General features: G+C 40.3%; 1 protein-coding gene across 1 annotated transcript; it reads right to left on the reverse strand.

Annotated features, from left to right (window-relative positions):
* Positions 1-1,772: 1,772 nt before the first annotated feature.
* On the reverse strand, positions 1,773-11,426 carry abcb11a (ATP-binding cassette, sub-family B (MDR/TAP), member 11a). Its single transcript, XM_026295300.1, has 28 exons — positions 11,293-11,426; positions 9,743-9,822; positions 9,617-9,629; positions 9,460-9,508; positions 8,707-8,948; positions 8,551-8,635; positions 8,313-8,446; positions 8,045-8,216; positions 7,823-7,947; positions 7,578-7,752; positions 7,359-7,472; positions 7,153-7,263; positions 6,936-7,061; positions 6,640-6,843; positions 6,365-6,535; positions 6,080-6,269; positions 5,819-5,900; positions 5,628-5,721; positions 5,377-5,541; positions 5,184-5,288; positions 4,922-5,083; positions 4,614-4,817; positions 4,275-4,516; positions 4,002-4,158; positions 3,706-3,903; positions 3,406-3,612; positions 2,666-2,812; positions 1,773-2,518 (listed from the first exon to the last, which is right to left on the reverse strand). Exons 2-28 carry the CDS (start codon positions 9,786-9,788, stop codon positions 2,318-2,320), a joined length of 3,921 nt encoding a protein of 1,306 aa, XP_026151085.1. The 5' UTR covers positions 9,789-9,822; positions 11,293-11,426; the 3' UTR covers positions 1,773-2,317.
* Between the last annotated feature and the right edge of the window lie 1,491 nt (positions 11,427-12,917).

The raw sequence follows: 12,917 nt of genomic DNA on the forward strand, positions 1-12,917 counted from the left end.
GATGAAGGAGTGGGGGAAGAAAATGTGAATTGGCATCTTCCAGCATTTGACTGACTGAACACACCTGATGCAGGTAGTTGGAAAACAAGCAGGGCAGTGGCCTTCACAGAACATGGGTTGGCCACCCTAATGCAGTCTGTTTTAGAGCGTGCAGTGGCTAATACTTAATTGTAAAAGCAATGGTCTGTAAAACCTCTAACGGCTTCACAGCCTGGGTTTAAATATTTTTTTAAATATGTCCTAAAATGCTGAGCTCTTATGAGCAGGGATTACATTGTTTGACTCCTTGTGGTTTCAAAAATACGAGCTTGCAGTTGTTGCCATCAGCATAATGGCAGGGTGATATATTAGGTGTTCTGAAGTGGGCATTGGGATTCACGTGCTGAAGAAGCAGCTTTTTCAATCTGCCCACAGGACAGGCTTTGATCTGATTTTCAGGATTCTGTTTAGGTAGAGTCCTTATTGTAGAGACCATTACTTCGTGGCTTCCTCCAATGCCACATCTGTCCAGAGTTTTTAAAAGGTGAGGAGATATGTTGTACCCAAACTTCATCACAGGTGGTTATTTCAATACTGGTCTTATCTAAATATTTCTATCCTTTTTTTCCCCTGAGGGCTTGTTTGTGTTGTTTTGATGTTTGTTCACTTTGTATGTGACAGCTACTCTCACGTCTCTGCAGCTGTAGGATTTTATTAAGGTGCCCACTCACCTTGAGGATCTGTTTTACATATGTCATTTTATAAGAGTGCTTCAGTACCTCTCGGCATAGTTGGCATTACTCCTTACTGTATTCATATACTGACTGGAGGTGAGGACAGGAAGCTATCTTAGATTATGAATGAAATTGTAGTATTTCTCACATTGCTTTTTAAATTGCACTAAGGGATATGAAGTAGTTCTGTCTGACAAGTATACATACCACTTCTACCACTGTTAGTCACAGTTATTGCACATATGCACAAGCACTGGATAGGCATCATAACTTGAAATAAGTTACAGTTCTAGGTTAAAGTAATAACACATTTACATGGTCTAACTATGTGTGATGAACGTAGCAGCTTGTTTTTTTGTTTTACAGGTACAGCATAGCTGACTTCATGTATGTACAGTAATAGTAAGGCATCAATAGTTTGATAAGATTGTTGAAAATCAAACTTAACACTTTTATCATTTTGGGGTTGAGTGTCTTAGTGAGATTTTAACATGTAAACAATTAATGGCTAAACATGGGTCATGGGGACACACTTTTCTATAATTCCCCTCATTTTGAAGGACGCAGTTCGCGTTTCTGTCAGCACCAGTGTGTGTACTGCATACAGCATACATATGTCCTGCTCTATATGAATTATATCATCTCTTATGTGTCTCTTGGTTTCTTTGGGCAGGTTCAGATATTAATCAGCGAAATGTAATAAGGTAGAACAGAGCCTCTGATGTAATTAGATTAGGCAAATATGTTCGATTTCCAGCAGAAACATGTCTTTTCCCCATCGGTTCCTTGGCATCTAGTGGCACCTGAGGCCTGGCACTAAATGATGTAACTGAATTCAGCAGGCTGCTTGCTAAGCCAAACTTAAAGAAACATCTGTCTACTGGGATACTTTATTATGCTTGGACCACTTAGCAAACTACACTTTATTCACCCCAACTCTAGTTAAAGTGAAACATTTAGGAAGCTACAGAGACTTTGAATGAACTAATAAGAAATCAGAAAACAAATACATTTCAATCACACACCTTGTTTAAAATAATGGCACAGACTATGCACTGTTATATGATGGTAGAATTTTTGTCAGTTCTTAAAAATGTTATGTTTAGAATTCATGATATACATATTTAGGTATAAAAAGCAAAAGCCTGAAAATCAACATCCTGTACCATAGACAGGTCGCCAGTCGATCACAGGGCTGACACACACAGACAGATGACCATTCATGCTCACACTGACACCTACAGGCAATTGAGAGTCGCCAGGTAATCCAACCTGCATATGCCTGAAGTGGAAGAAACTGAAATACCCAGATGGAAATGCACACAGGCATAAGGAGAACATACAAGTGAAATACATTTAAAAGATTACTTGTGGTTCAACAACAGAAAAGTGGTCTTTTAAAACTCTTTATACCTTCATTTTTAAAAGAACTAAACAAATAAATATGCTAGAGTTTATCCACACACAATTTATGCTCTGTGTATCTTTAGGCTTTGGTACAATCTGCATAAATTACAGAACAGCAGCAAATTAATTCAAAGATAAAATAGGTCACATACAAAACTGATTTTCATCATATTCTCGTCATATGTGGCTGCAGGTGCTTAGCTGATAGGGGAACCTGTAGTGAAAAGTTTGTAATAGGAACCCTTCATGGTCATTAGTTCAGCATGTGTACCTTGCTCTATGATAACTCCATGAGACATCACTGCAATGATGTCAGCAGTCTGAATAGTAGACAGACGGTGGGCGATGACGATGCAGGTCCGTCCTTTCCTCGCCTCATCCAGAGCAGCCTGGACCATCTGTACGAAAACAAAGCTTTGTCAACCCACTGTTCAAGTATGTTATTTTCATAATAGACTATCATCTATCACCATCATCAACAGTGACTCTACATACTGGAAGGCCTCACTGGATTTAGATGTACTTAAAAATGCATTACTAAGTACCTTTTCACTCTCTGTGTCCAGGGCAGAGGTAGCCTCATCTAAGAGCAGGATCTTGGGGTTCCTGACAATGGCACGAGCAACTGCAATGCGTTGTTTTTCTCCTCTGGACAGCTGGGAGCCTTGAGCACCAACCTGAGTCTCATATTTCTTAAAATGTGCAAATGTATTGAAAAAAAGTGAAGAAAGCCAAAGGTCAAAATGTCAACAAGTGTGATCTCAAGAAAGCATCTTATTGTGGTGATAAGCTTGTACCAACACAATAAACCACACACATCGATTTGAATAACAAATCACATCTACTAAAGTCATATTAGTAAAAGTTATATATGCAATATATTGAGCATCCCAGGCACTACTGTAGGCTCAAATGTAATTTTTAACCTCAGAAACAATACTTTACACAACAGTCTCATCAGATCTAGTGGTGGTGTGGAACTTTCAATCATATCACATTATCTAAATAAGGTGGTCATGGACCTGAACTGTAAATATTCAAATGTCCTCTACCGATGCTTGTTAAAACTGAATTAACTTGACAACTGGGCAAATGCCATCTGCTGCAGAAGTTTGCATGACGTTCAAAATCTCCAAAAAAAGCTAAAAAATGAACCGTGGTGAAGCTCAATTAAGCAACTTACAATGATCTACAGTGTTTGTGTTAACAGCATGATAGTGACATACCAAATGAACTACCAGGAGATCAGTGACAATGCATGCAAACGTGTATCATTTCCACTCACATCTGGTAGGGTCATCACAAAGTCATGAAGGTAGGCTTTCTTAGCTGCTTCTACAACCTCCTCCATGCTGATGCTGCGTGTGTTGTCTCCATACCGTATATTCTCAGCTATACTGCAGCCAAACAACACTGGTTCCTGGGATACTATACCAATCTGAGATCTTAGGAAGGGCACATTGACTGTATGAGACGGATGGCTATCAATCAACTGAAAATAAAAGATTACATAATTAAGAAAGCATAAATAGCTTTGCAATATATTAACCTCATTTTGTGTGTATGCGTAAATGAGTCTACACACCACTTGGCCTTCTTCTGGATCATAAAACCTTTCCAGCAGTTGAACACTGGTGCTTTTCCCACAGCCACTGCTCCCAACAAGGGCCAAAGTCTGACCAGGCTTCACAGACACAGATAGACCATTTAATACTTGGATATCTGGCCGTGTGGGATAGGTGAACTTGCAGTTGTGAAACTCTATTTTACCTCTGAAGTTGTCCTAAAGATGCACAGGTATACATCATCATTTCAGAATAAGATTGTTATAGCATGGCATTTCAAACCCATGGTTGTGGCCTATTTACTGAATTCACCAACCCATTTTTTTCCATCTTTGTGGTCTATGCTGATTTTTGGAACTCGGTCCAACAGTTTGAAAATCTCAGCAGCAGCAATCTTGGCTTTGGCGTAATCTGGTGTCAAGGATGTAATTCTGCCCAGTGCTATCCCACTGGTCACTATAGCTGAAATCACTCTGAAGGAACAACATATGAGTTCCATATTGATGTTAACTGTTTCACAAAACAATACATGTCAATATAGGAGCTGAAAAGGTTTAATTTCCTATACAAATCAAGAATTTTTACCAACCTAAAAACAATCATGTAATGTAACCCCTCAGAGCTAACCAGATGGCCTCCATATCTATATGAAGCAGCATATGCCATGATGAAGACACAATTGGAAAAGCAAAAACAGAGGCCATAGATATTGGCTTTCTTCTTGGCACATTTATATGGAAGCTCAAGTTTTTGCTCATAGGATTCCACAAAGATCTTCTCTTTAGCCAAGCCTGCAATTGTCCTGATGTTGCTAAGAGCCTCATTGGAAGTCTGAAACAGAGAATGCAGATTTTATACTGTACCCTATGATTTTACAGAGGACTGAATAAATAAAACAGACCTAAATTAGGACAGAAGGGCAGCTTACCTGACCTGCTGTTTCCATGGCTTTTTTATCCTCATGTGCAAAACCTGTTAGCATTCTGGCTTGAAACATCCCAGACAGCCCAATGAGCAGCAAGAAGCAAACAGTTACCAGCGATAACTTCCAACTGAAGTATAAGGCAATGCCAAAAGAGGCTCCAATGTTTGTCAACGAGTTAACAATCATGCCAATCTGACAACCTGTTGCCTGAAGAAATTACACCAACCACATGTAAAACAACCATACGAAAACATGTTTGCTGTTACAAATAATGTGAAGTACAGATTCAGGTTTTCAAATTTCTTACTTACCCCCCTCACCGCGGACGCATCACTGGCCAGCCTGGTGGTCAAAACTCCTATGCTGTTTCTAGGGTCATTAAACCAACCGATCTCCTGCCTCAACATGGCCTGGAAGCCTAATTTCCTCAAACGACAGGTCAGCAGCTCTCCAGACCTAGCAAAAGCATATTCCTGGAAAATTGACCCAGATCTTCATGAGTACTAGCTTATTCTTTTCAGCCCTATGTATAATCTAAACATCTCAGTTTATATTGTATATGGTGCTGCAAACCTGTATAAAGTGTGAAAAGAACCTAATGATGGCCATAATGCAAAACAAAACACATATCCAATTGATCAGCTCCCTCTGTTTTTCCAGGTCAATTCTGCCAAAAACCTGCAAACACGTCACATAACTCAGTCAACAAACAGTTTAAACAAGTAAAACAGAGCATACATCTTTCATAGCCCATGGGTTTCCTTACACCAAGGATTTCACTGAACAGGACAGAGTACATGGGGTTGGAGAAGCCATTGATGGCTGCTCCCAGTGAACCCAGCAGCATGTAGGGCCACTCCGGTTGGTTGTACTTAAGGATACGTGCCATTGGGACAAGCTGTACTTGATCATCTGCCTCATCTTCACATTCCTGTCAAAAATATGCAATAGAGCTATTTAATTTCCACAAGACAGTTTGTAATAGCTAATCTCTTATACAGCTTAAAAGGGAAGTACATTTTCTGGTGTGACCTCCTTGCCTAAATGGATCTTCATGGTATTTGACATTGTGTTTGACAAATTGCTCCCAGACCATGGTTGAACAGTGCTCCTATGGGAATAAGAAAATACAATTATTTAATTCATAATTAATGATATGATTTTATATGTTCTTTTACGATTTCTTTTTTTAACTTGATATACTATACACTGTTCTGATTTTGCTGCTTCCACTGCTAAGACTCCTTGATTTCAAATCAAAGTCCTCTTCAAGAGTTTTACTGAATCCATCTGGAAAAAAAGAGAGAAAAAAAAAAAAAAATCAGCTTAAGCTGTTCCTTATTCAACAGAGGAAGGGCCCTCTATATTTTATGGCCGTGTGAGTCCTGCTGAGGGCTTTAATGATAATAATCAGATTATTGATAATAAATACAGTCATTAGCTGTATTCCAAGTCTACATCAACCGTACCATTAGCTGCGCTGGTTGTGCCTTGGTTTTGCAGGGTGATGAGAGTGAAATAGACACCTTGTCTTTCTAATAGCTCTTTGTGTGTTCCCTTCTCGACGGCCTGTCCACACTCAAATCCAATGATGACATCTGCATTTTTAATTGTAGAAAGACGATGAGCTATAGATATTGTTGTCCTGCCCATGCGCGTCTGCACAGAAACCAGTTGTTTGAGTGGAAATCCACAAAAATAAGATGTTAAGGATGCCGATACATGTTATTGTAGTGTACGAGTGCAGTCGTCACCTTATCCAGTGCTTCCTGGACAACAGCTTCACTCTCATTGTCTAAGGCAGATGTGGCCATGTCCAACAGCAGGATTTTTGGGTTTCGGATCAGAGCTCGAGCGAGAGCAATCCTCTGTTTCTGTCCTCCACTCATCTGGTCTCCACCATCTCCCACCAGAGTATCAAATTTCTGTAGAATAATTATAATGTTTAGTTTATTTAATAATAGTTTCACTATAAAACTATCATAGCTACTATAATTACTCTGTACAGTCTTTACACACTGATACAAACCTGGGGCAGATCCATAATAAAGTTATAAGCATTAGCCTCTTTTGTTGCCTGGATAATGTCTTCCATAGTAACTCCAGGTCGACCAAAGCGGATGTTTTCTGCAATGGTTGTAGCGAAAAGGGCTGGTTCCTGTTCTACAATACCAATGAGAGAACGGAGCCACTGGATGTTTAAAGTACAGATATCATGGCCATCCAAAGTCACCTGAGAATGGGAATTTTACATGCGTTACAATGAAGTGCTTAAAACTTTTCCAAAGTGTCTTGATTTGCCTGTCCAGTGGCTCCAATTGTTACCATTCCTTCCTGTGGGTTATAAAACCTCTGGATGAGCTGGATTATTGTGCTCTTTCCGGATCCACTCGGTCCAATAAAAGCAGTGGTTTCCCCTGCTTTGACCTGCATGCTGAGCTCATTTAAAACCTAAAAAAAAAAAAAAAAAGCAGCGGTGGTCAGGAGTTTAACTTTGAGAACTGAACATGGACTTTAAAAACTGCTTGCCTTAGCAAATTACCTTGACCTCAGGTCGGGATGGGTAATAGAAAGTGACATTATGGAATTCAATATCACCTTTTACTTTGTCTAATTTGTAACCCCCTTCTGAGAAACGATCAATTTCTGGTTCCTGTGAACACGACAGTAAAGGACTTTCTCATAAAAACATATTGTTTTCAGTCTTGACTGCATGTGCAGTAGTCTTAAACAGCATTCTTAATATACCTGATCAATTATTTCAAAGATGACCTTTGCAGCTGCACGACCAGAAGCAAAGGCTTTCAGGCAGGGCGAGGCCTGGCCCAGGTTCATAGCACCAATGAGTACTCCTAGAAAAACCTGAAAACAAAACAGTCTGATCAACAGTCTCATGGAAAACAACTTTCACTGTTAACAGAAACACAGCAACAGTACAAGAAATTGAAGGCATTTACTTTTACATACCTGGATAAGACTACCTGGAGACAGCTCCTTGGACTCAATAACCAATTGGGATCCGTACCAAAAGCCCAGAGCATAATAGAGGAATGTTATGCACCAGAGGAATCCTTGAAAAATACCGATAGTGGTACCTTTTTTCACTCCCCATTTCAGAGCTTCCACGAGGTTTCTGTCATACCTGTTCACCTTTAATCAGATCAGATCATACAAAACAGGACAACCTGTGATTTTAGGAAATAATAAAATACCTGTCAACTTCTTTTTGCTCTCCACAGAACGCCGCTACTGTTCTGACGGATGACAGGACCTCTTCAGCCACTGTCCCTGCCTTTGCATAGGCCTTCAGCTCTTGTCCGGCCAGCCTGGCCACAGTCTTTAAGAACGAAGAAAAGAAAAACATGACAGAACGTACATATAACCTGTCTGGCACTGACAAATCATAATGCACGTGTTTCACGCTGGACTCTTACCACAGCCATCAGTCCAGCAGCTATACAAATCAAAGGGCTCACTGCTATGACCACCAAAGTCAGCTTCCACCCGCCAATGAATCCAACCATGAAGCCAAACACAAACGCAGAGATCTTCTCAATGAGGATAGATGCCTGGTCAGCAATGGCATAGTTGATGGTGTTGATATCACTAAGAAGGAGCAGAAAACACCATCAACACTGTTGTCTGCAAAATATTCTCCAGGCCATGCACTGATAACAGCTTATAGATAGAGATCCAACTCACTCTGCTAGCCTTGTGTTCAGCTCACCAACAGAGTTACAGTCAAACCATCCGATATCCATTTGCATTATTTTTTGGAAATAAGCCTTTCGTAGCCTCTGGACCTGTCTTGCAGCTGCTATCACCCAGCAGAAAATCTACATCGTGGTACAAAATTATTTATTTGAATAGACATAATGGGCTACACTTCATGAGACATGATGATCCAACAGTGGTTTCAAATTAAAGCTAAACTACTTACTTGAAAATAACTAACAAGTGAAACTCCTAATCCAATTCCAGTAAAGTAATATGCAAAAATGGTCATCTCTGCTTCAATATCTATCCTGCCAAGAGAACAAAATGCATTAGAACAAAAGCTCTTACACACTGAAACAACAATAATCTAATTACTCACCCACAGTACACAGTGGTCTTTGCAACAGTTTCATATATGGAGCCATTTCTCCAATAGATGGTGTTGTTGGTGCAAGTTTTGTTTGGGTCTTTAAGTTCTTGAACCTCAAACTCATAATTCACAAAAGTGTCGGTCAGCCTGCCATACACCAGAAGCATGAGGGGTAAAGCTGTTCCGTGCAAGAGGGCGCACAAACCCCCCACTACCATCATCATGACGTCTTTCCAGGTGGCAAGTCGAAACTGCAGAAAAAAATTTGCAGATCTTAAATGTAAATTCTTGTAACAGTATGCAGAGGGTTGATAATCACCTGGCTAGCACCACCCCTATGATGAAGCAGGGTGGTGGCAGCATTGTGCTATGGGGCTGCTTCTCAGCTGCAGGGACAGAGACACTGCTCAGAGCTGAACAGAATGAATGCAGCCAAATACAAAGAGGTTCTTGAAAACCTGGTCCAGAGAGTAGAGACCTGAGACTGGAGTGACAGTTCACCTTTCAGCATCACAGCATCCCAAAGCACACAGCCAGGACAACTCTGGACTGGCTTCGGCACAAGCCTCTATCTGTCCTGGAGTCTTTAGGCAACAACTTTGTCAGTATACATATCGGCATGACAAGTTGTGTATCAAGATATATAAATATAAAACAATTGCTTAAGCATCAAATCAAACACAGGAAAGCTATAGTATTACCAACTGTGATTATAAACTGATTAATTGCTAAAATAATAAAAGAAGAAAATACTGTATTTACCAACTGAAAGTATCCAACACTCCGTATATTTTCTTTTTTCTTCTCATTACTGTAAAATAAGAATACATTAACATTAGAATAAGGCCCAGAAATAAAATATCTTGTAAATAGTGTTTTGCATATTATGAGAAATATCAATGTTGCAATACAAACTTACCCATTTTCAGTGTCTGATAAAAAAGGAAGACTATATTTAGAGCTGTCAGTAAGTGCACAGCTTTTCATACAAAACTCTAATATTATTCTGTCAGTTTTTAAAAAAGAAAAAAAAAATCATTCTCACCTCTTATATCTTCATTTGTTGCTGTAAATTTGATCGGTTTCTTCATGTTTGACTCAGGCTGGTGTGTCCTTACTTGGAAACTGTGGATCAGAGAAACCACGAAAATTATAATGTGGATGTTTAATCAGTGAGATCCTTGTGCAACTTGCTATGCTAATGTCATCAAGATGCCTTGACAAATTCAATAGTTTCTGGCAAGAGCAGATATTATTAGCAGGCATTCCTGCATGGTTCGCTGTACTCTGGGGGTCCTGATGTGTTTATTTTGCCACAGCTGGTTTGAACTAGAATAGTTTAAGGATGTTTTATTGGGGCAGCACAGTGGCTGAGTGGTTAGCACTGTTGCCTCACAGCGATAAGGTCGTGGGTTTGCAACCCAGCCTTTCTGTGTGGAGTTTACATGTTCTTCCTGTGCTTGTGTGGGTTTTCTGCAGGTACTCTGGTTTCCTCCCACAGTCCAAAAACATGTATGTCAGGTTGATTGGTGACTCTAAATTGCCCATAGGAGTGAGTGTGAGTGTGTGAGGTTGTTTGTCTCTATGTGGCCCTGTGATGGACTGGTGACCTGTCCAGGGTGTACCCCTGCCTTTCACCCAGAGAGAGCTGGGATAGGCTCCAGCAGATCCCTGTGACCCTGATTAAGGAATAAGTGGGTATAGATAATGGATGTTTTACCAGTTTGACACAGGTCCACTGAAACAAGTGCTGTCTTTCAAGATTTCATAAATGTGCTAACACAAAATAGGAGCAGCCTCAACCCCCAGAGTTAACGCTGAGGGTTGTTACTTGTTGATCCTGCTGCTCATGTGACTGCAGCTGTGTACTTGTGCCAGAAGACCTCTGCCAAAACCAATATAGTTTTAATAAACTAGCTTAAATCCAACTTCCTATTAGCCCAATTCTGTGTGGGGAAAAAAAACAGGATAGAAAGATACTTATTTGCAGTTGGGGAGCTGCAGCTGAATTCATGCTGGTTTACAGTCATGCTAGGCAGCAAGCATCATCTATGGAAGCCATTTCAACATTTAATGGAACTACATTAGTGTCTGTAATTAGATATATCCATAAGGACATTGGTCAAATTTGTATTTTCACCACTCAGAATGGATCAATTGAAGATACCCACAGTCACATTATTACTAGTAGAAACTGTATTTGAATATGTCTGCAACATAGTCAGAGGGGACTGTGTAGTTCATTACTTGATATGAAAATTATATGCAAAAACGGGAATAAACATCCATTAAACATCCATTAGCCCCGCCCGCAGAGCCCACCGCTCCATATTAAAACAGTGACAGAAACTTGAACTAGAAAAAAATGGCATTAAAAAAAAAAAAAAAACTTACATCAACTAAAAACTGAGAAAATTGCGTCACATTTTATTTTTCAGTACCACGGTTTCACAGTTCTGTCTCCATATTTTGGCATGAGGACTGATGGACAGTTTTTAATCCAAAAGCTCCAACCACATTCAACTCTAAACACTCGACTACAGTCTGATGGACATTTTTAATAGTCTTCATGAAGAACAGGCGTGAAGGTCTTACCTTAAAAACCATCCACGGCCTTCATGCAACCCAGAGCTCGGATTCTCAGCTGATGAAAACTTTCCGATGAACACTTAACTCTGAGTTGGTTTAGTCAGAAAAACTATTTCTGCTGTTTGCGTCTTCATTTGAGGGCGTTTACCTGAGAGTGCATCTCACTGATGGCGTCACTCAGACACCTCTACGGCCTGTTCACCCTGTTGACCTGCGACACCCACGTGACATAAGATAAGATAACCCCCTCCTTGGAGATATAAACGCTATTAATTTATATTTATTTTATATAATTAAGATATTTAATTAAGAACTAGATAAATGCAAAGAGTCAATGGTTTCAAATGGGATTATGTGTCCAAATGTTATTGGCTGTATGGAGAATGTACACACAATGAATGAACGCAAACAAACTTTACAGACTGGTAAATATCTGGCTTGTGATACGGGTGTAATGACACATAACAGACACTAGGAAAAACTAGACCGCAGTCACGTTTAACAGGCTGTGCGCGCTCACACACACACACCCCTGAGAATAAGTGACAACATGAATATTTACATATAACACATCTGACTTCATAAATCAACAAACAATGATAATATCTGTCCAATATACTTCTACTAGAATACAGATATTACAACAAAAACACACAATCCCTCACACCGGGAATTGACAGAAAGTATAAGTTGATCTGAATTTCTCAAGAGCCTGAGAAAGAGGTCACAAATAAAATAACTGTCGTCCTGTGTGACAATGACAGGACCGCTCCCGGCGTCGAACACCAGGATGCTGTTCTTCTTCTCCCTCTTCTTCTTCGACCGCTGTTCATCTTCTACTTGTTTTATTGGCCGGTGCAGTTTGAGTTTTGGCAGGTGAGTTCTGCAGATGTTACAGCTGTTGTTCTGTATACTGCCACCTGCTGTACCGGTGGCCAATGTAGCAAACATATCAATTACACCAAGTGGGATTTTTTTTTTTATAGGAAGATTCAAAATACAGGAGAAATAAGGGAAAATACTTATAAGGTCATATACATGTTTGTTTATACACCATCAATGGTCTCAACCAGTCTGGCTGACAGTCACTGGGCTGGTCAGGCTAATAGGACTGTCCACTCTGGAATAATACGGTGACTGATCCCCAGTCTCCTTCCAGTACAGGAAAACCTACAATACCAGCAAGAGCAACCGGTTCTGACCAAAACGGGAAAACGAAACGGACCGTTCTCTCGATATTTCTTTTTCCTAAACCAAAACGGAAAAAAATGTAAATTAGTCGTTTTTCGGTTTTTCCATTGTCAGTGATTCCTGTCAAGTGAAACCACAGGGGGGCACAATCCAGTGTCTTCATGTGCCGGGATCGGGTTAACAACGACCGCCACTGGTGCTGTTGACGTACAGGGTGCCAGTGGAAATTGGACTACTGTTGGTTGAAGTTTCATGAGCCTTCACCTGCCCATCACTACCTAACAGATAATGATATTTAGCCTTAGGCGAAGCCTTCATGTCAGTTCAGACCGTGGGGTCATAGTTTGAGCCGTTCTCCAGGGGGCGTGTCCGCTCAACAAGCTCGCTGGTGATTGGCTCAGGTGCTCGTTTCTCGTGTTGTCCAAATATGGAACTTCCGG

The sequence above is a fragment of the Mastacembelus armatus genome, chromosome 21, assembly GCF_900324485.2.
Source record: "Mastacembelus armatus chromosome 21, fMasArm1.2, whole genome shotgun sequence".
Taxonomy (NCBI): domain Eukaryota; kingdom Metazoa; phylum Chordata; class Actinopteri; order Synbranchiformes; family Mastacembelidae; genus Mastacembelus; species Mastacembelus armatus.

Coding starts and splice junctions, on each gene's coding strand:
- abcb11a (XM_026295300.1), bottom strand. CDS start 9,788: ATGAAGAAACCGATCAAATTTACAGCAACAAATGAAGATATAAGAG. Junction 7,753..7,822: donor GAGCAAAAAGAAGTTGACAG/GTATTTTATTAT, acceptor AAAGGTGAACAG/GTATGACAGAAACCTCGTGG. Junction 3,904..4,001: donor ACAAAGATGGAAAAAAATGG/GTTGGTGAATTC, acceptor GTGCATCTTTAG/GACAACTTCAGAGGTAAAAT.